The following is a 22,967-nucleotide window of genomic DNA, read 5'->3' on the forward strand; positions in this document are numbered from 1 at the left end:
ACAAACCCGTTCAGAAAGTTTTATAAGAAACGCTGGTTTCTGCCAGATGTATGTTTGTCCTCTTTCTCCGTAAGTAATAGTTTCCATGTTTGATACTGAAGTCGTTTAGCATTACTTCTGCTGGCTGGCTGAAACGAAGTGTGTCTACGCCAATATGCGCACCTAGACTTAGACAAACACATTACCTACTGGGCGATCACGGCCATGGTGCGTACAGGCGTAGGGAGGTAGGAACTGGAATCTGGATACAAAGGCTGTCCCATCCTACAGCGGATACAATCTATTGGTTCCAAAAATGATGAGTCGTATTTAACCAGTTTTAAGAGTTACCTATTACCGAATCATCTTTAAATGGCACTCCGGTTACTTACCTAAAATCGCTCACAACCCTTATTCGTTTTCCGCCAAATTCTATATCTTGTACATGAAAGCCCGTGCATAAATCAAGCGACCTAAATCCTACTTTCCTTGAATGAATAGTACCTAAGCTGCAGCTGTCAGCAGCGACGTCTGCAACAACAAAAAGTTCGAATTTTTGCCCGGCATGCTAAATTTTTTCCATGGGGCGGTCGCCAGTGGCCCCTTAATAGGACTGCAATCCACTACGTACCACTGCTCTATCTTTGCAATAAACAGAAGGCTAAAATCCACATTGCCCTATATATCAAAATATCTACAACTATACAGCAGGTAAAAATGGGAATCTTCATTTACTAATTTATTGACGACACGAACGCTAGCGTCTGTCTATATCCTTTCTAAATACATAAAGGGGTGAAATCATCGTTCATTAAATAAATATTAATTTACCAGACAAATAACAGCGATAGAAAAACAAGATGATTAGAAGGGAAGATTCTGTGGCTAGAGGCCCATTTCAGTTGTATAGCAGTTGAAGTCTGTGTATCTGTATGGTTTCTAGTATATCATAGGCAGAAAATGAAGGGGGTTAACAGAGGACTTAACATCGCATTTATTCGCATGTACATATGTATGTATCAATTATACAACAATCTATTGCTGTACAACCAAAGAAGAATGAAAAAACGGTCACAAATTATTGTATTTGAAGTATTAATAATACCGATAATTATGATTACTATATATTATACTACAATCATATTAATTATAATTATAATCATGACTATTTTTATCATTGCTATAAACTAAAAAGATACATATATCCAGAATATCTATATATATTTGGTCGTGTGTATTGACTGTACTGCAATCGATATTTTCCGTGATGACAAATCCGGAATGAAACGATAGTTGATTAGTACGGCAAGGGTTACTGAAGAGATGCTGTTAATTAGGACATTTTATTGCTAAAGGGATAGCTATGATGATGATCGGGAAAACATCCATCACAATAATCTTTGCCGTACAGGAGACCACGTAATGATATATGTAGCATGGGTGATGATGATCATTTCTTGTTGTAATGATGGATATATAAAAAGGAAAGAGTGGGGATATATAAATCATGTTTAGATTAATACGCATGTTAAGTAACAGAAGTAATAGCTAGAAAAATAGTGGGAAACATTTACCATCTTCCGCCCACCTAAACCTTACTTTATAATAGTAGCAATAAGTTTTAAGGAACTCTAGGAAAGGCCGTGTATTGCTAAATGGTTGACATGAAACGTCTCGTTTTTTGTTTGCATTACGTAAGGCCGCATAGCTACGCATGCCGCGGAGTGGTACTGCAATTTGTATGTACCTATAAACAACATAACTAACAATAATTCCAAGTTGTTTCGGCCTAATTACAAACGTCGCATTCATTGCAATGTATAAGATATGACATGGCTTTACGGAGATAATGAGTTACGGCAAATTCATCGGATTTCATTATTTTGAGATTATAGGTTAAGTGACAACAAGCAGACTAAAGTAAAGGATCTTAAGGAAATCGCCAATCGCCGGCCGGGCAGAAGATCTGCATACAACCAAAAGCTGAGCAAGCCTCGATTTAGCTATGTTTAATGTTATTTTTGCAACTCCACTGTTAGCATATGCAAACTTTCTATTCTAATCAACAATACCGCAGTCAAAAGAAATTTTAACATTTACAAGGGCTTGTTTAATGCAATTAAAACTTGTCTCCACTTAAGATTTGGCAAAAAGGCGTAAACGAAACATGTTACACGATGATAAAGTCCGATGGGTTAATACAGTTAGAAAAATAGTCATGATGGCTATACTACTATAATGACAACCTAGCAACTATGATATCGATGACAAGTCGTAAGGGCTTCTTTTGTAGAATGCTGCCTGTCTGTCGTGGCTAAGTAATCACCGGAACCGTTATCAAATTAACTATATATATATATATATTTATAACGGCAGCAAAAGACGACGTCAAGTCTAAAACAAACACGCACTCAACTATTACAAACTTTTTACATTTAAATTTATTAATGACCTGATTGTCGACAACTTAACAATAAGAAGATTATTCAATATTTCTATTATTACCGTAAAGTTAAGTCGAGGAGATGAGACAAATTGGACAGTAGAAAAAAAAAAGACTGTTAGACGAAGGCCGCAAACCTCGCTGAGGGTGTTGCCAAAGCCAAACTGTCCCTTTCTCAAAACGGTAGAGTATTACTCCTACACAACTACATCCGACTTCGACCAACGTAAGACGCGCTAGCGTTGCATTGCGTAAGATAAAGGAAGGGGCAACTTAATGGTTGGCATGCTGCGCTACGCTCCGTCTCGTACGACGTTTTTTCCGTAGAAAATGCAATGTAAAGTATCAGTGGTAGTAAGAGCGCCTAAAATGGAAAGGTTACATGACGGTATTCTTATGGATCCTTAGAGTCTTTTCTATTTTCTTTGCTAAAAAAGACTAATTTTCGCCTTTCACAAGAGCGTGAGCGCGGAAAAGGAATGAAACGAGTAGCAGGAGTTGTCCGAGAAATGACTGGATAATCTCTGGGTTTTTGTCATAGTCATTCAGTGTCGAACCTATAAGCCTCGATGGGCCGGTTCAAGGCTGTTTTAGCCATTAAATAGAAGCGCCAAACATACAAATAATATTGATCTTTAATTAGCTAGGATTAGCAATTAGAAATTCAACCAAACTATGAAAAGGTCTCGATTGAAAGTTCCCGATTAAGAGACCTGGTGTAACAGTCTAAGAAGTGATTGAAACAGGCCCGAAAAACTTACCTGAGTAACCAAATTTTTTGACCGTAATCATTTTTCTAGTAAGACGACGATAATTTTGTACTACTGTTGAATAGAGCTAACTCTGCGAACACGAGAATACCGCTTTGTTGCAGTTGTATACACTTGAAAATTTATGCATATCGTGTCCTTAATAGCAAAAGTTGTGCTCGCAAGAAAATGAATTTATATAGGGTGATAACCACTATGTCAGGAACGGCACGAGCAAAAACTCTGCAGCGACCGCTTTAGCACTTGACAAAAAAAAAAAAGAAACATAGCAAAATGTTTCTTTTTTTGTCAGCAAAATGTGCGTTCACTAGATGCACTAAAAATTTTGAAAGATCTATCGCCATCTGTCGTAAACAGCCGAACACATTTTACAGTTGACTAATAGGATACCGAATCCATCAAATATGAAAGTTTGTCTGTGGTAAAGTATGTCCTTATTAAAACCGCGCTTACGAAAAGCTAATCGTCAACTAACAATAATACCTAATATTGCGATTCAGTTTCCTATAATACTTGTTTTTAAATATAATGGATCATGATTAACAATAAAAAATTAACAATAGACCCCAATCAATATCGAGTGAAAAAAAGAGCACCCGATGACCGTTGTCTTTCAAACGTTATGATAAATGCATGCATGTAAAATGTAGATGACCTTAAATTCAGTTGGTACTTCCTACATTCCCATTAATAAAGCTTTCTTAGTACAACAGAATAAAAATAGTCCAGCGTGCTAATTCTAGATAATGAGTTGAAAAATTACTAAGTTAAGTCCTCAAAACTGTATTTATGCCTTGTGGGTATTTGTGCATTCACGCCAAATGTGCGCTTTTTCATTAGCGATGTAGTTAAAATGTGTACTATTTTTTTCTGGCGTGGAGTGCACAGCTAATTTGTTTGGTTTTCGATTCTAAATGGTCGATTGCGTCGTTACGCTTTATTAAATTATGAAATTTGCTTTCTGGAAATTGAAGAAGCTCATCAATTTAGTCGTTAAGAACTAGACGAAATATGTTCCTTGCCTAACTATATAGTAGTTATTAAATGAAACCTGCCATCTATCATAAGCGGTAATCATTACGTTTTGTTGAGGAAAAAATCCAATTTGTATACACGTTTTTCAGTTGGTTTAGGTGGTCTTCTAATTCTACCTATAGAAAAGATGGAAAGTATTCTATTGACAGTAACATATGAATTCTCACTAATAGGTGTTGCCGAACTCTTGGGCCTGTAACTGAATTGTCATCATTGTCTAAAGTCAGAATACATATATCCATATAATATTTATTACAAATGACGTTAACACTGCAAAGAGGCTCTACACCATTCGTTCTCAGCTCCCACCATTCAATAACTGTAAATTAGACTTATGCCTAATATTATCTATATTTAATTCCCGCCTATCGAGGGGTAGAATCCACTCTGGTTGCTATCTACAATTTCCGTGGCGACCCGCCTTCTCATTTCCGCAATTGGGCATGCGTCATTCTTTCGTATCAAATTAAGAGAGCTAAACTTTTACTCAGTCGTTTTTTCAAGCTGTTTTTTATGCGTGCACGAGCTTCGACTTTCGAAGATTCGAGCCAAGTAGCTGTCACCTGCTTAAAAAAGGATAAATTCTTCGTTTTCCAATCGTGTACTTTCCATTGTCACGCAGCATATCACTTCTAGCAGTAACTGTTACTCCTAGTAGGAACAGGTATTTGCGCCATGGTTGCTTCTCAAAATGCCGTTGCCCTTATTCCAATCTTCAGTTCCAATGTTCCAGGTCATCAGAGAATTTTTGGTGAAGGTCGTAGCCAAACTGTAGTTCTTTTCTGTTGCATTCCCATCGCCAACCTAATCTACCGTTGTCGTTGTATGTGCGTCTTGTTCGGGATTCTACTACTCATCTTGACGAAGATATTCTTCGCTAAATTTGTCCAGTGTAGCTCGCAGAAAGTTGGCTTGGTTCCTGAAATCGATGACGTAACAAAGTGCGCACGTGTTACCTGGTTATTGACAAATCTCAACGCGAAACATCAAAAACTAATGTGACTGTACTTTGGGAGACTTACTTGCAAGCGAGATCATTTTCTCTTCAGGGGAACCTAAGGCTGAACTATCAATTTATTTACATGATATCTTAGGTCGTTCAATATATTGATATGACAAATATTGATCTATGTGTATAAACTATTTAAAGTCGAAAATCGTTAACCAGGATAGCGTCACTTGGGCTCTTAGTAGGTGAGTTGTATTGAACCATAGAAAATCGGAGAATTTGAGCGGTCTACATATGTGAGTTCTTTTTTGAAACCACGTACTTGGTGAAGGTTCTATTACTAAAACCACCATGAACCACTGTTTCAAGAATTTCTGAAAAGAAAATTTTGAGCTCAAAAATTAGTCTTGCGAAAAACACTTTGTAAAGGCAAGTGATGAAGGGTGGAGGATCGTGCTGGAAGCTAACCCATTTCGAAAAGGATGAATATTAACTTTAGTATTGGTATATGTGAAGATATTATACATAATAAAATCGGTCCAACTAATATAATAAAAAATGTGGTCGGGGTGGGCCAATGGAATTTTTGGGAGAGGTTCAAAAACGGGGACGTAAAGATACTCGTTTTTATTTGTTTTAGTTTTTAATTGTTTTACATTAGAATAATGACTCATTTTTGCTTGGTTAAATGGATTCCTTATAGTCATAACAGTGGGTGGATGCAGCTGAATCGACCGGACGTTCCCCCAAAGAAAATGTACAGCTACAAAATCTTATGCTGTTTGTGTAGTGCCTTGATGGTAAAGTTGTCCACTATAGTTTCATGAGTCGTTTATCAGGTATGGCTGAAGTGTAGTGTCAACAACTGAGAGAGATAATAAAAAAAACTCCGCATTAAACAGCCAGGGTCAGTGAGCAGAAGTCAACCAATTCGTTCGACGTTGTGCCGTAAGAATCACAATGGCAAAAATGAAGAGAATAGAGTCGGAGGCTTCCTGGCAAACGTGACTCCCACAGATTTCCATTTTTTAAAATCTCGTCAACTTCTTCGCAGGATGATATATGAACTATCCTTCAATACTTCATAAATTTTTGTACCTTAAACTTCTCCAGCAGCATAATAAATAATAATTAAAATATTAATGTTATAGATGATGATGGCACATACTTCGATTAAAAATAAGAAAAGTGAGCCTGTGAAAAAATCGAAAAGTAAAAGTTCACTTCCCATGGAAAGTTATGTTCCATAACCTGATATATATCAAGTATTTGAACACTCAAGGAAATTTCTTCAGGTATTTGATACGAAAATTGATTTTCTCATACTATAAATAGCTTTCGCGAGGATGCTACGCGATTATAGTTTGTACTAAATGGTCGATTTCGGGAAACCTAGTTGATTGTGTTGTAACTGTGAGCCCTCAGTGAACTTACTTCAGAAGACGCGCTTGGTCCTCCGCTTCCTCAGCTTCGGCGATACATCCGTCCAGGCGGCTGATATCTGCTTCGATGTCTGTAACCACTTCGTCAACTAAATGGCCCAATCTTGCAAATGTCCCCGACAACTCTTGCTGCACCTATACTCCAGGTATACATAAGATATAGTGTTTACTTATAGTAAAGTATGATAACACCTATTATTGCTTTTTGGGTATCTTGTCTGTGTGTGCTAAGTCTCATTTGGACTAGTTTGAAGCACATTTGATGTCGCTTCAATCAGCCAATCAAATTTTCCAAAAGAAGCAGATTTATGTGCGCTAAGGAGACTGCGTGGGCTACCATACGGTTAATTGAATAATGATAAAAAAATTATACAAGAAACACTCTGGAATAAAATCTTGTGGTGTCTTAACTGGTAACACCACAAACCTGGTGACTGCAGTTCGACGACGTGAGTTCAACGATAAGCTTCAGCTTGCTGGAAGCGTGACGGACGTACTGTTTCTTGAAGGCTTTTTCTTTCGCTTTATTCGTCCACGTCATACGCTCGTATGCATAGACCAAACAATATGCACCTAATGAGACGATAATGGGGCGCCACCCCACAGTGCGCACAACCAGTCCTGCAATAGCGAAAATGCCGACCGCAGTCTGACTTGTTGGTGACAGCAAAGCGATCTTCGAGATAACAGCCAGGTAGTCTTCGGCGGGCATGCTAAGCGGCGTTAGCGGCATCTCAGTGCCAAAAGCCCGTTCGCTAGGAGTCAACGCACCGGCCGAAAGCGGTCGCGGCACTGGACTCTGACCTAGCAGTGGATGATTTGCGCGGCGTGGACCTAGAAAGCGGTTGATCAGTGCCGTCAAGCCGAGCGAGAACCGAAACTCGAGGTCTTCTTGAAAATCCCCGCAGAGAGACTCACAATTGAGGCGGTATAACGGCTCGAAGTGATTCCGTGGCAAGGCATTCTGCATTTGCGACTGCAGTTGATCGGGGATAAGTGTAGCGAGCCGGGACACCATATCCTTCTGCGACGTCTCGACTGAACATTGCAGCTGCACGTTGAGACGTGCCTTGAGATTCGAGCCAAGGCCCTTTTCGACATACGAATGTAGTTCTTTCTTGTAGAGGTTTAACAACGCCGGATCATGGTGAAACGGTCGTTCGTATTCTGTGACGAGCACGTTCAGCTTGCGAATCTCCTCGGAGAGAGCCTGGGTCACTTGGCACTCCACCTAACAAAGCATAAGAAGAAATGCCTAAGCAATGAATTAAGTTTTAACTGACGAGTTGGAAATAATGCTCTAGACTAAACGAGTTCAACTCAACCTAGTAAGGTTGAACTGCGTGCAAAATTCAGAAAATATTTCACAATGAAGATATGTTGTATGAGTTAAGCGTTCAGTGCGCCTTTTTTCGTAAAAAAAAGGCTTAAGGTCGGACCTGAAAAATGGCGCTTGCAATTGCTACGCGTGAATTGTTCTGGCTGCATTATTAAGTAAGCTGTCAGAACAAAGAAGATATTCTTTGTGCATTGCTGCAAGTGATGTTTGCTTAAATACCTGTTCAACAAGCTGCTCGATGCGATGTTTCGTTTCTTCAGTGAGGATTGCCATCTGTTGCTTCGTATGCTCTAATTTTTCTGAATGCTCATCACGCTCTTGCTGTTTGTCCTTTTTCAGCCTTGCAGCGCCCTCGTATGCCTTGTTCATGACGTTATAGACACTTTGCACAATCTCGTAGCCACGCTCGCAGTGTTGCTGGAACTTGGTCTTTACGGCAGTCTCTGATAGGCATTTCTCGAACTTGCGTTCGAAATCCTCAAACTCGAAATAACGAGCTTGGTAGCCTTCCACATATACTGTCAATGATAAACGAAGTAGCCGAATTAATTCGAATTAATATTATCATCCATAATTTTTCAGTTACATACCGTGTTCACATATACGTATTTACTACAACCAACGACGAGTGTAATCTTCTTTCTCTTTCCTTTTATTCTTTCCTTTTAATTAATTGCGCCTCTGACTCGGTCACGGGGATTGGGAAGCGACACATAAACCCACGACGCTTGAATGCTACATTCATAATTTGCAAGGAAGTGTACTCACCTGCTGACTGGCCGTCGCCTTTAAGCTTACGAATTCGCGTATCCAGAACTTCTCTTGCAGATATGAAGAAAACCCGCTCTTCGGCCTTTGCTCGGGTCGAGTACACCTTCGTTACCGGAGCGAATGCATTATAAAACATGAGTAAGATGTCGATAAGTCTATAACTAAATAGTGTATTTTCAGATCAGATATATATAAACAATCCAATGAACAAAGTTTAAATTCTAAAAGTAAAGGAATTCACTCCATCCTAGTTACCTTCAGTTCGTCAACTAGAAAGGCAATATTTCTTTCAAGGTGTTGCTTGCGAACCATCTCCATACTCTCAGGCTCGTTGGCCGAGGCATCCCATCGATTGTTAAGAATAAACACGTTTGGCGTAGACAGCTTTTCTGACACTTTGTGGAAAAATTTTTTTTCCTGAAAAAATTATCATTTACCAAAAACATATGGCATATTTACTATTCTAGTGTTATACTTACTCTTCTTGCCTTTACCCCGGAAGAAAAACTAAAACAACCTGTCTTCGCAACAGATATGCACATATAATCACAATAGGAGTTTGAGAAGGAAAAATGATCACGACTTAAGGGCCTTTAATGTTATGTAAATTATCGCTCATTTGTATATCACTGTAGATACTACAGTAAAAATCTACTATTTTTCAATTAGTTGCCCATCTAAATGTCCTCAGACACAGGGTAACCCATACCGTTGTTGTCAGCGTGCTTTCCGCGTTGGCCACAATGACGAAAACATCAGCGTCAAGGCAGTACTTGTCAATCCAGTCGTCAACATTCGGAGATACGTCGACGCCGGGAGAGTCGAGAAGGACTACATCGTCCCGCAACAGATTGCACCGGTCTGGTGGCCAATAAATACGAACAAGGGCATTGTGATCTAGGGATTCCCCGTTGAGAGCATTTGCCAACTGCTGAACGGACTTCACACTTTGTCGAACAGTGGAAGCTTCCGTGGTCAGATACGAATCATTTGATTTGCTACCCTCAACCTGTAAAAGAAACAAAGAGCAACCGCTAGTTCAACAATTTGTGCAAAACACAAACATTTTTGTCACAGATTAGTTTTTTGAAACACGTCAAACAAGTCTGACATTTTTGCTAAAGGCATAAGTTATCCTAAAATAACTATACTGAAACTTTACTTAGCGACAACTTAGCGATAAATAATTGAATAGCTGAAATTATTAGGCAATTATAAACTTGATTTAACCCGTTTCGTTTTTTTTTCAATACACAGAATACTGATTTCTTTCAACTGTCGATTGTGAAGAGTGCAAGCAGTGCTAGTCAGAACCGACTATTTTTTTGATTCATATGTCTAAGGCTATTTTAGGTCGTTTATAACCGTTTATTTAGTACATCAACTCCACCCACCCAACCACACAATTCACATACCTGAAGGAAACAGTTGGTAGTATGACCAAGTCCGGAAGGAAGAATTTTGTCCTGGAGCATGGCATTGATCACAGTACTTTTTCCGTTGCTTGTCCTAGAACAAAAGGAATACATCCAGGTTGCAAATGATGGACTGAGTTCTCTATGCTCGCTGGGGCTATTGCTTATTAAAGTGCTGATTCGTTTGAAAATAAATTCTGAATTTTGTATCAATTCCCAGTCGTGCGAACTCCAAGACTGAGGCCTTTCAGGATAATTTATCTAAATGAATTTTACCCGAAAGAATTTCTTCACCGTAATTTTTTATGGTTTTATAGTAAATATAGGAGGTAATGTTTTGATCAGTCAAATTAGGAACTTAATTGAATTTCAATAGTTTTTTTCAAATAATTTGAATTCTTGATAGCAGCGTATCACGCAGTAGTCTATAACTATCATAAGTTTTACAATCGTCTGCCAGTAATATCTGGGATGCTTCCATAACGTCACGGGCAATAAACCTTTAGAAAGAGACACTGTTTTTTTTTGAAAGGATGTAATTAGCATCATTAGAAATTGCCGCTGAAACTTTAGCCGACACTTTTAGGTCAGTTTTGGCTTGATCGAGGACAAACGCTGTGACGAAGAGTTTTTTTTATTTCTGTGGACTCATAGATATTTTTTTAAACATGCATTTTTATAAATGCGTAGATTTGTAGAGGCAGTAGTAAAAGCCAGGCGAAAGTTTTGTGTTTATTCCAAACGTTCCTACTTAACGTTACTATTCTTTCGATAGATGTTGCTTTGCGAGCGAATTGTTTCCCTCAAGGGATGACAGAACCTCTTGAGAAACATTGTCTAGGTCACGTACGTCTTCGGCTAGATTTAGCGTAAAAAAACCTTCTTCACAAAGTTTCACCTCTAACATGCATAACTACATGGATATATGCAATGCACGGCTAGTAAGCTCAGTTACGCAAGGTACGTACCGTCCAAAGAAGACACATTTCATGTGATCTCTAGCCAGAACATCTCTGATGCCTCGGACTTTTTCGATGAAGCTTCCGACGAGGGCTTTATCATCTGCGTTAATAATCCCTAGGTCATTGTTAAGTGCCTTTAAGAACTCCTGCCCATCAGTGACATACCTCGCGATATCACAGAAGCCAGCATTAATGTGTTTCTTGGCCTTAACAAATAGTTTAAGTGGAGACATGGTCTCCCGCATTGTCCCGCCAGCCTGCAACAATCAATCAATAAATATATTGCCATAGTTAAGACTCTTCGGAATCATCGTGACGTTTGCATGTCGATTATAGTAATCGCAACAGTAAACTCATATTAAGCTGGAAGAAAACTCGCTTGAGAACTTCACTGCTGTACAGATACCTCACTTTCTCGTTGATGCTGTACACCATCTGCTAGGCAAGATAATAGGAGAATATGTAACTGCAATATGTAACAGGTATAATAATTTGTGCCCACTACTCACCCCTCTAAAACGATACCTGTGATAATCAAATCAAATGTTATTGTGCTAACTTCGTCTTACTGGTGCTAACCTTAATGGCTTGTGTGTACGTTGCATTTGAATCTTGAATCTTTCATATTCTTGGTGTAGCTTAGGTCAAAATGAGCCCGAAAATAGCACTCAATATCAAAATCAGTTTCATTGCTATTCATTACCGGTCATAACAATAAGAATAAAAAAGATTGCGGAATGAAAATACAGATTATAATTATATTTGCGTGCTTTTTGCAAACTCATGAAATTAACATGGAAACAAACCTTTGGACTTGTGCCATTGTGTGAATCGCCCCCTCCGAAGCTTTGTTGGATCATTCTTTGAATAGAGCCTGACATTCGCTTATTCAACGACTGCCGTCTCGAAACACCTGAAATTGCAGTAGGAAAACAACGTAGATTTATTGCTATTATTCAATTCCATACAATGATGCGTGAACATGAGGATATCTAACAGCGATAGCTGCTGGTAACCAATTATAACAGGTAATCGATTTTCAATGATCCCTTATCCACACGTCAATAGAGTACACCGATCCGAATTTGATTTGTTGTATTATGAGCCCCATCATAAATTATCAAGCGTGTCTAAATCCCTTCTTATTGAATGATAATGTTGTGGGGTTTGTCGCTGTAAGTATAGGTATTAATTTCACACTCAGGGAATGAGAAACAATTAGTTGGCCCACTACTAGATGGCTGAGTACGGAGGAAAACGGAACTACAAACCTATAAACAATGAACCATATAGGGTCCGTTACTGAAAGGCATTACAAGATACCGAAAGGAAATATAAAGCTGGAATCACCTTACAAGTTTATTCACTAACCTGTTGCCGTACTTGTGTTGAATGAGATAGCTTTGTTATCCGATAAACCCTACACGGATTGATAATACAAAATTGAAAAAATATTTTAATACTCGTTTTCAGAAAGCATATATTTTTTAAATATATTTCGGTGCTATTTTAATACGCTTTCAATATCCGTACGCTTGAGACAAATGATGATTCTATAATGCTCTCAATACATAATGTGTCAGACTCAAAAGGAGGAAAAATTCCTCATCTTTTCTGTATATTCCACGTATTTGATTTGTTCAAAAAACTTCGTTGGAAGCCCCCACATGTTTATGAATTTATCAAATAAAAAAAACCAATAAAATTAGCAGGTTCTGTTTGAAACAGCTTTCTTTATTGCCGTCATGACACTCTAGTCATACAGCCAGCCGTAAATGATAGCGGTTTCGTGATATATTTTTTAAAAAATAGTACAAAAGCCTATTCAAGTAACCTATGTTCTATTCCTCTGCGTTATTTTCGTCCTCTTTCCGTACGCGTCATTGTTGTCGCTACTCTGCTTAGTATACCGCATACCATTCATGAATCAATCTTTTGAAAAGACGAAATCTTCCTTAGTTCTCACTTGTTGTATTTATAGAGAGGAGGAAACCCCGTCAAGTCAGTATTTATTTTTTTTGTTTCTCTTAGTATTATATCAAAGTTCATTACATAAACGTTAAAGATTGATGTATAGTATATTAAAGTGTATTGTCACATATAATGCAATTAGCTAGATTTCTCAACTGGGTATTGCGCTTCGATGGATTACAAGTGGAACAGAAAAACGCGAGTTACCGCACACAGCGCCGGCTAAATACCGATAACAAATATTACTAACGTAAGCATATATTCTATCAAGACATGCAGGCAAAAAGGGCGACTATGATATATTTTATCATTTTTTGTCGCCACGTGCCGCACAAAATCGAACTTTTTTTTTGTAATGGATAGAATTGGGCTCGTGGCCGACGTACAGCTCGAAACAAAATTACATGCTTAGCTGTATATCTTTATTGGTTGACCTACTATTTTCTGACTCAATCCTGATTACCCTTCGGGTCAATAATCGTCCGCAATGATTGACGCAAATATGATTGAGCGACGTACTTATTGAATCTGATGATCTCTTGGAATTTTAGTCCTTCCCGGTTCAGAGTGCCTAAACACACGGGCACTCAATTCTGAACACAGCAGGGAACATGCAAGCACAACGGTTTCGCTAACACCGAATCCGTCACCATATTGTCCAGATTCAAATACACTGTAGCCGATTAGCGTTAAGTGTTTGAGTAGCTGTTACTTAGTCCAAATAAACGTTCTAAAATCAAGGGCACTCAAGAGCAAGATGAAAGGACCGACTGTCGTCTCCGTTAGAACGCACCGACCATTTCCGCTGCAGCTGCTACCGTTGTTTGTTAGGTGGCGCGCGGAAATTTAACGTGATCTATTTACATCTATATTAGTTTTATGCAACGACTGCGGGTCAGATAGATCGAATAAGGTGGACATAACAGCCGGTATTTAGTACGGACTTTTTTTAGGGATACGGTCAAATCTCAATCTAGGCAAACCACAGCGTTGCTACCATTAAAACTGCATACCAATACATTGCCGACCGCTCATCATACAAAGAAGACTATCGGGTCGCCGACGACAACGACGACATGCGGAATCATAACAAAATACATCTGATCAGCTTTTGGATCTGAATGGATGGATGCGTTCACTAGACAGACAGGACGGACGATGAAAGCAAAACAGCACAGGCTTGAGTACCGGGCGATTGAACCGGGCCGCGACAGTGACGAAGAAGATATACGATCCAATGCTTTCTCAGAAACATGATACGGTAGATACTAAGGATCGCTGAAAACTAATAGCAGAAAAGTGTTATAAACGTTTCTTTTTCTAATATATAAAATTCAAAATAAAGAAGTATACTGTTTAACGCAAAAAGGAATTTGAAATAAAAGTTTAGAATCATTCCTTTTTTTTTTCGGGAAGCGGACGACGTATTTTCATAGTTGTTAACAAGAGAAATCCAATACACGCGTTGTTATTTTAGGAAAAAGTAAATCAACTATAAATGGTATCATAACATATTTATCGACTATCGCTAAAGCTAATAATAACTGTTGCTCCAACCATATCTACATGAACATTGGCAATTGTTATCCACTCGTACACAGTTTGTAGACTTTCATATAGAGTGTCAGAAGATGCACAAAAAAATGGTGAAGTCAACATTTACTATAAACGCGGCTATGCCATAAACGGCCTCAGGCTACAACTGTCGTCTACGAAGCGCGCAGCAATGTTTTTTACCTAGTTTTTGTTATTAAATCAAAACAACGTTCGCTTTTTTGAATATAGCAACTATTCGAAAGTACAAGACGCTGTACTTTGTGTCTCATTTGTACATCAGTGGTCCATTTATCCAAAAATAATTCCTTATGATGCATTAAGACGTATGCATTCCTTGGGACTTAATTCTAAGTAGTAAATAGATAGATTATGCCTCTCTAACGCAATGGCCCTTTCTTCGGTCGCGAATAACTTTGCTTCCACTGTCTGTGGGCGTTGTTTTCGTCGTCGTCGTCGTTTCATTTGTAGCGAGGTTATTAGTTCCATCGCAAGGAACGGAGACAAACTGCAACACGAAATTAAGAGGTTTTTGCATGTATACGCAGACCTCTGCCAAACTATATAACAATCAATCAATCAATAAGCGTATGATCAATACATAGATTTTACGACAACTTAGCTTCCTCTATATTTAACAACCTTTTCTATCCCGCAATGATTTGTTGTTAGACTTGTTTACAAGAAAAGCGAGCACCAAAAAAATGTTACTTTCACACCAAATTCACCTCTAAAATTCAAGGCAAATACAATTTGAGGCTCGAATACATTGTCGAGCATGTGTATTTTTGAGAACTTGCTTTGGAGAAGAATTAACCGAGAGGAAAATTATGGCCGAATGTTTCTGCAAGCTCCCACGTCTCATACCCTCCTTGCACCCTTAAAGGCCACTCGCTGGCTAATTCCCGCTAGACGGCGCCCTCTCAAGGGCGTTACAGGCTACCGTAGCGAAACATTGCCGGGAGCTGGCGCGTTGTGTGCGCAGCGCAGTGGACCGCCGCTTCTCGGGTTGTTGTTTATAATATCAAGTCTGTATGGTATGGTGTGCTGCTCTGGGGAATGAGTATGGTTTGATGCGATCATGGTGCTGTGCTGGTGATCCGTTTCGTGCAGCGAAGAAAACAAGTGAGAATTGCGTGCACAACGCATCTCTTTCAAGTTGTCAAAAATACGAGGAAATTGTGTATTTTACTCTCGAATTTTTCAGAGGCTTGAGCGACTTCGGCGTACGGCCGAACATCGCACCGCGAAAAACGAGTAGCCCGAATACAACGAGACATTGAGCAGGAGAGACAAAAACGTCGGCTGCGATACAGCAACCGAATCACTGTTACAGCTGTTGCCACGAGAGCAACTGTTGGTAGTCGAAGCTCTCGGTGAAGAATTGAAGAACGGAGCAGTCCGCTATCCCAAACGCTACACCACGTCAACGTCATTACGAGAGACGGACAAAAAACAAATCCATGTATTGACGAAGGAACAAGGCTGGACAGGATTAGCTAGTCAGAGACAGTCGACTAGCGGTTGTACGTTAACAACAACAGCGTGTGCGGTACTCAAGTGTTGGTTTGTGGCAGAGGAAAAGCCGAGGTGGACGGCGGTGCTTGTTGTGGAGAAAAAATTCGACGTGATCTGCAACGGTGTACGACGCTTCTGACAAAGATTCGACGATACGTGCTCCGAGCAGGGAAGACTAGCAGGTTTTCGGGGCGCTGAACTGCCGCTCAACCGCCCGCCCATAAAAAGCTGTAACCATCGTGAACAATAACGGGCTGACTTGACCGCTACAATAACAGCAGTAACAACATTATCATAAGCAGTGTACGAAGCCGTAAGCTGCAGAATCGACAACTAGTGTGTGCGTATCCAGTTACTCGAAACTGTTTGCTATTATTATTTTTCCGATCTAGAGCTGCCGCTGTTGTCGTCGTCGTCGTTGCCGCCGCGTTAAAGTAGGTAGCGAGTACACGGTTTGTTGTCGTCATTGTTGCGACGGGGTCTGAGAGCCAGTTGAATCGTGAGTGAATAACTCAGCGAGATCAAGTTGTTTGGCGTGTGTCAGTCCAATTGACGGGTTCTTGTTGCTTGCCCCAAATCCTCAGACAATCGCGTGGCAGTCCGTCGCAGGACAAACGAGAGTCGGCCGTCTGCCGCTTGCAGGTTTCCGCGGCAAGAAAGCGTCGAGTTGCCTTCGGGACTGTTAGCAAGCAGCCGTGGCACTGCCGAGTTCACTAAATGTGCCTCCTTGGCGGACAGCACGTCAGAAGAGTCCGAGCCGTTGTGCTATACTCAAAGTGCAGCCCAATGATCGACGTTCCGCGTTAGCCAACGAGGTGACGGGGGCGGTCAGGTGAATGGTGGGTTATTACTGTTTTTTGTAGCTCTAGGAGGAGACAGGGTCCCTCGGCCGCTCTAATTTGTGTGTGTGTGTGTGTTTTGTTTATTTGTTTCTTTGTTCTATCGCCCGCCTATGACCGGTTTATCAACACCATCGTCACCATTTCGTGCGTACCGTGCGTCGTATTTCTGAATGCGTTGCCTACAGTGTGCTGCTTGTGTGTTTCCTTGCCTACTGATCTATCGCAAACAGCATTTGGCACCCACGCAGCAACGGGTGACGAAGGCAAAAATAAGAAAATCCACCACGACCAACAAGTCGACATACGCTGGCAGCGTACGACAGGCAACGGCGCCTTGTTGACGGCTCCGACGGCAAGATTGACGAAGGCACTTGTGTTAGTGGAAGTCGCTAGTGGGTGTCGTTCTGTGCCACTAAGGAACTGCAACAGCGAGAGCGGCTTATTGTGGAAACAACAACAAATTGAAGAAAGGCGGCGGTTACGACGGTGCTCGTTGTGGGCATTCACAGTTGTTGTTGTTCCACTAACGGAAACGCAGCAACGAGCTGGACGGACAACAGAAGGAGCAACGGTAAATTACCAACAGAAACAATAACAACTATTTCCACGCCGATACAATATAAACGACATCAACTAAACAACAACAACAACAACAACAAGGGCAGCAGCAGCAACAGCAACAACAAAAATGAGTGGTAACAACAGCAGCATGGCCGGAAACGGTGCAGGTGGCAGTGGGCCACCGACCTCTGAAGCAGGCGCGGTTGTCGCTAGCAATCAGGCTAAGGCGACACTCAACGTACAGGCCGAGAAACCCCTTCATTATACGTAAGTCGAGAGCCCAGGATAGTCTTTAGTAGTAGATTGTTGATCCCATGATAGACCCCAGATTCAAGAGAGCCGATGGTGGTTTCCGTTAAAACTTAGCGTGATCTGATAATAAGATTAATAATCATAATGGTGCGAGGAAGAAAATTGACGGCCGTTGACCAGATAAGACAGTGCTGTATAACGATGATGAATATGCGTATATGAACTATGGCGGTGGAAGCTGAAGATGCACATGTAAATTCTCAATCCTGCTTTTTTTTTTAATTTTTGCAACACTTGTACGTGTCCATACATATACACAGGTCTGATAGTACATACTGTTTATATTTATACCTAGTGTAGCTATCGACAGCTTTCGTAGAAGCAATGGTGGGGTATACATACACGGAACGCAAGCACTAAATAAGGCTGAAATTGATCCAGTACCTATTTATATTATTTATACCTATTCATATTAGCGCGCAATGATCATTTCCTGATAATATCGTATCGCTGCGGTACCCCCTACTATTACAATGTTTCTACCGTTTGGTTATCGAGTTAACTTCGGCAGTACTTGCGAAGATTCCATTATAGAGATGATCGCATGTGGTGTACCTATGCTGACTAAACCGCGTGGTGAACGTTGTCGCAGCGAGGAGAGAAACGAATCACCCTGTTTCCGCCTAATTAATCTATAACGTCTTGCCTGTTGCTCACGCGTTAAAGCAGATGAAACCGCTCGCTTGTCGCAGACAGAGAAGAGACCGCTGCGAAATACAGACAAATCTCTGGCAAATGGAGCAATGTCAGCATGCTCGTGCTTGCGCAAGCGTACGCAAGTATGTGCCTATATGTACATATGTATGTATGTATATATATCCCCTGGTGCCATGAATGACGAATCAGTGCGGCTTTTTTTTGCGTCTACTTAACATGGAGGATTACATGTAGTAGTGCCTGTAACACACGCAATATTAATAGTGTCAACAACACCACAGCGGTCAGTGGCTGACACGAAGGTCAAGGCTGTTCGTTGCTCAAGGCTGTTCGTTCCACCCGCTAAAGAACATTACCCCATTGAGCTTCTGTTGCTGTACTTTTTTTAGTTCTCTATCGAGCGAGAGCTGCAGTGCGTTCTATGGGCGCGTAATATACGATGCATGAAGCCTAGTGTCGGTAAATAAAACAACTTTACATCTACAACGACCCGTGATCCTGTCGTCGTCGTCGTCAAAAGCATTTTAATGATCCAGAAGATGATTTCGCTTGGCGTTAGGGCTGTTTACCCTCCAGTCGATTCGTTGGTCGGTCGGTCGGTCGTTTATAATCCAAAAGCGATACGATGATCCCTTTCGACGTGAAATAGCGAACTGGCAATTGTACGCAACCACCTTTGCTTTTTAGTTATTGTCAAACTCCACCGGTTGCGTTAAAAAGTAAAGATTCGCAGCTACTCAGCAGGTAAAGGGTGGTTTTGTAGAGTTGCCGCAGGCCTGCGCAGATTTTGTTGCTGTGAGAGACCTACTCGTCGAGTTAAACCACTTTCTGCCCACACGCTGCAGTGCGCCTATAAACAGCCGCTAGCTGCAGCGGGAGGGCCTGTGTGGAAGTCGCCGCGTCTTCCCTGTCTCTTATCAGCTGGTTGATGTTTAGTCAGAACTGCATGCGGGTGGATGGCTAGCAGTATACTAGCGCACTGTTCTTACGACAATGAGTTAGATAAGTAGCATCCCTCCTCGGGAAGGGTCGTTAACCGCCATTACCTGCGCAATTATTCCTTTAAACAATGACGGATAAATAACTGTAAATGAATAAGAATGATGATAGTCGATAATCAGAGCGAAAGATTAGAAAAACGTGCACGGGCGCGTGCATGCTGGATCCTAAGCGAGTTCAGTATTGCTTCCTGAGTCGTTTGTACATTATTTTTTCCTTTTACCATAAAGATTTTAATAAAGGATTGTGTGCTTCAATAGGTATTCGTCTCATCACATTTTTAACAAATGCTAGCTTTTAGCCCACGGCTTAGTTAGTATAAACTGACTTATAGATTCTAGGCCATTAAAGAATTAAGTTTTCAATATAAAGTTCTTTTTCAAATTACAAGTTGACTAGAATAGAATATTTTTATCTCATATGTCGACTTTCATATAGCTTGTTCATCAAAGTACTTCATGTTTACCTGTACACCTCGCACAGTTAGTAGATATTAACAATATACCCACATAAAAGATTTAAATAAATATGTGCAAGATATAATAGATGCAGGCAGTACTTGAACCTGCTCACTAGCATTCCTTCGTACTACTTTATCTTGCTGTGATGCTCTCGACAGCGTTCACAGCCAATGACGTATAGGGAGATTATCGCAAGATTAGGTCTATGAGAAAGCCAAGTCGAAATCGTCGCTCGTTCGTTCGTCAGCTCTTAGCAAATGGCAGACGACGAAATGCGAGCAACTGCATTAAACATGGCTTTCGTGTCTGTCACCCCATCATTCGTTTAATAGGCCCACTCGTACGGCCTCATCCATACTGGAGATCTGTTGCAGCTGGCCTAATAAGTGACGGTAACGAAACGTCTGTGCAGTGATCACGCTATTTTGAACAAACATCGGCTAGCTACAAACAGATGCACTAACAATATCATAGAATCGTGATTCCCACACCTGAAGCTAAATCTCCTTGTGTATTTGTAACCCCGAGTTGATAAAACTCGTTATATATATATATATATATATATATATATATATATATATATGTTGAGAATATCAACCGACGACAAGTTCTCCTTCTTTCCCTAGAGATTACCGTAGATGGGAGCACAGGAAGTGGTAGAAAAGGCTGAATGGGTCTGTGCGGATCTCAATGCTAATTTTCAAGCAGCCGCAGTCCTACTTTGAAGCGGCGTTGTGGACGGTGATGCTGAGATTTGGGCGCCAAGGTAATTTGTCGAATTCTGCCAACTGCTTGTCTGTCCGTCTGATGGAAACGAAGTGATGCATTAATACCTAGTGTTCCCACAAAATTCGAATTACTTTAACCCTTTACAAGAAAATATGGGTGGCACTGAATCCCAGCAAAACTCATGAAAATGGATTGCTTTTATAAGCGACCTGCGGTTCTGTCAAAATCTGACATGTACGTACCGCTACCCTGAATATGGTTCACCGTTACCATTATTATAAAAAAACTTTTAATCGAGTACTGTAGCCTTGTAAAGTAAAATAAACTATATCATTATAAACCCCATTATTAAATCCCCCCGCAAAGAAGGTTTTGCTCGTTATTTCGCAAGCAGGGAACTCGCTTCTCTCATTCATGTTTCAGACTTGTCTAGTTAGTACACGCAAGATGTGTGGCATTGAACTTGCCCATTACAATCGTTCGCTCGCGGTTATTAATTAAGATACTCATATGCATATCATGGCTGCTAATCCGATGAGTTAGGTAACGTGTATTCGAAATGGTACTGTTTAGAAGTGTTCGAACTTAAACGACTACAGTCAACCGAGTTAAAGTTCAACGCTATTAGGTAACGTCTACGCAAGCGAATTATTGAAGACTTCGTGATTGAAGTGTTCGTCAGTGGCATAGGGACTAGGGACAGTCAAAACTACGATACGATTGTACTTTTCTTTAATCCGTGTATAACGTGCTATCCTGCCGTTAAACCTAAGAGCGTTGGGTTGTTACGGGTAGAATCCGGGCGTGCACACTTTTTGTATGGTGCTTAACGCGAGTCATCTGAATCAATTTCGGACCTATAACATGAGTTGTAGGTCCGAAACTGACCGCCTAGTATATATATATATATATATATATATATATATAATATGTTTATGAAATGCCTACCAGCAGTACGCTATGAAAATTCTTCAAGCGTCACGCGCGCGCTATCGCGACGTCAATACGTTAATATACTGTTGATTTCGGCTCAGTCACAGTAACAAAAGACAAAAGAAAAATATAGATAAGAAGAAATTTTAAAAAAATCTCGGACAATATCTGCTGCTCGTGGTTACTGTGATAGTTTTTCTCTGGCTCGTAAATCACCAAAATATTACCACCGGCTTTATAATCACTTTTAACCTATATTGGGCGGATGCGAAGCAGGAAACAGGGTTCGAGGGCGATGTTTGCAGGATGAACTCCTTTTTACCAATCGTATTATGATTAGAAGAATGCCTGGGGCGGGACTAAACCAATAAGTAAGGGATTGAGATCAACCATTTACTATCAGTCCTAGCCGGGAGCGGGGCATTTTAGAAACTGGCCATTTGAGTCTACTATCTACGTCTTCCGTAATATGTTGCTTGCTATGATATGTTAAATGAAGGGGCACGCAGTATAATCAGTGTGCTTAGTGCTCTATGTCAGATGCTTCTAACAATGAGGTTCGTTAAGCAAGTTCGAAAGCAAAGGGTTAAGAAGTGCAAGTTAAAGAGCAAATGTCAAAAAATCATTTTTCCTCAAAAGTTCTCCACTTATTTTAAATTTTTAGACTCTGTAGGTGTGGGTTGCTTTTAACGGTGAACCAGATAGGGACTCAACGGGCATCGCCGTCGGCACATGCTATAAAATGAAACAGATAGGTAGAATCGTTGAATTAGTATGAATTTCCTTTGCGTTATTGACTAAACGTTTGTTTGTAATGCGTGTTTTTAATTTTTAGTAACGTGTCAGGTAAACAAACATGCCAAGATCTTACAGTCAAGCCGTCGCGTGTATCTAATTTAGGCAATTTTTGTTTCTTCCTTTAAGCGATGGTTCCATAGCGTACGCATTGGTTACGTTGAACTCTATTGCGCTACTGAACGTTTATGTCTGTCTGCTTGTTTGTCAGGCCGCAAACAACCCTTTTCAAGTAACTATATTAAGTTGAATTTTTCGGATCGTTAGAACTTTACAATAAAGTTTAGAATAAAGAGATTTGTACAGAAGGTGGGACTAATCGGCTAAGTATTTTTGTACTAGAGAAAAAGTGTTTGCTTAATCGATCCCAATTTTTCAGTAGAGTGTAATGTTAATTTCATTGGTCGCAAGCCATCCGCAGCAAGCTTTCTCTCGTGTTAAGTGTTTAAAAACAACGCCGCGCAAGAGTTCAGCAAGTAATCCCAGTATCATCTTTGCTGATGTACCATGGAAAGTATAAACACATATTT

General features: G+C 40.3%; 2 protein-coding genes across 10 annotated transcripts in view; one reads left to right on the forward strand and one right to left on the reverse strand.

Annotated features, from left to right (window-relative positions):
* Positions 1–4,464: 4,464 nt before the first annotated feature.
* Positions 4,465–14,149, reverse strand: Marf (Mitochondrial assembly regulatory factor). 6 transcript variants are annotated; one of them, XM_022811600.2, is made up of 12 exons: positions 14,090–14,149; positions 12,477–12,525; positions 11,912–12,018; positions 11,112–11,362; positions 10,144–10,237; positions 9,438–9,737; positions 8,984–9,145; positions 8,726–8,831; positions 8,177–8,475; positions 7,046–7,849; positions 6,611–6,753; positions 4,465–5,146 (listed from the first exon to the last, which is right to left on the reverse strand). In XM_022811600.2, exons 3-12 carry the CDS (start codon positions 11,984–11,986, stop codon positions 5,077–5,079), a joined length of 2,304 nt encoding a protein of 767 aa, XP_022667335.1. In that variant the 5' UTR covers positions 11,987–12,018; positions 12,477–12,525; positions 14,090–14,149; the 3' UTR covers positions 4,465–5,076. The 6 variants fall into 6 exon arrangements, with proteins under 6 accessions (XP_022667335.1, XP_022667333.1, XP_022667334.1 ...); XM_022811598.2 differs by lacking the exon at positions 14,090–14,149 and adding an exon at positions 13,596–14,041; XM_022811599.2 differs by lacking the exon at positions 14,090–14,149 and adding an exon at positions 13,515–14,041.
* A 1,450-nt stretch (positions 14,150–15,599) lies between these two features.
* The window catches only part of unk (RING finger protein unk), a 32,567-nt gene continuing 25,199 nt past the window's right edge, over positions 15,600–22,967 (forward strand). For 3 of the 4 annotated variants that reach the window (XM_086993204.1, XM_086993205.1, XM_022810248.2), the window contains exon 1: positions 15,601–17,818. In XM_086993204.1, coding sequence (XP_086849330.1) covers positions 17,679–17,818 — 140 coding nt within the window. In that variant the 5' untranslated portion in view covers positions 15,601–17,678. Of the gene's footprint in view, positions 17,819–22,967 lie in introns of all 4 variants that reach the window. The other variant, XM_086993203.1, reaches the window with a different exon arrangement.

This window comes from Varroa destructor, unplaced genomic scaffold (assembly GCF_002443255.2).
Source record: "Varroa destructor unplaced genomic scaffold, Vdes_3.0 BEIS01000006.1, whole genome shotgun sequence".
In the NCBI taxonomy this organism is placed as follows: Eukaryota; Metazoa; Arthropoda; class Arachnida; order Mesostigmata; family Varroidae; genus Varroa; species Varroa destructor.

Bases quoted from the DNA above. Each gene is read 5' to 3' on its own strand.
- Marf (XM_086993206.1), bottom strand. From the start codon at position 14,114: ATGATGAGCGGTCGGCAATGTATTG. The intron at 9,738-10,143 runs GTATGTGAATTG...TTTCTTTTACAG, and splicing joins CTACCAACTGTTTCCTTCAG to GTTGAGGGTAGCAAATCAAA. The intron at 6,754-7,045 runs GTTTGTGGTGTT...CCTGGAGTATAG, and splicing joins CGTCGAACTGCAGTCACCAG to GTGCAGCAAGAGTTGTCGGG.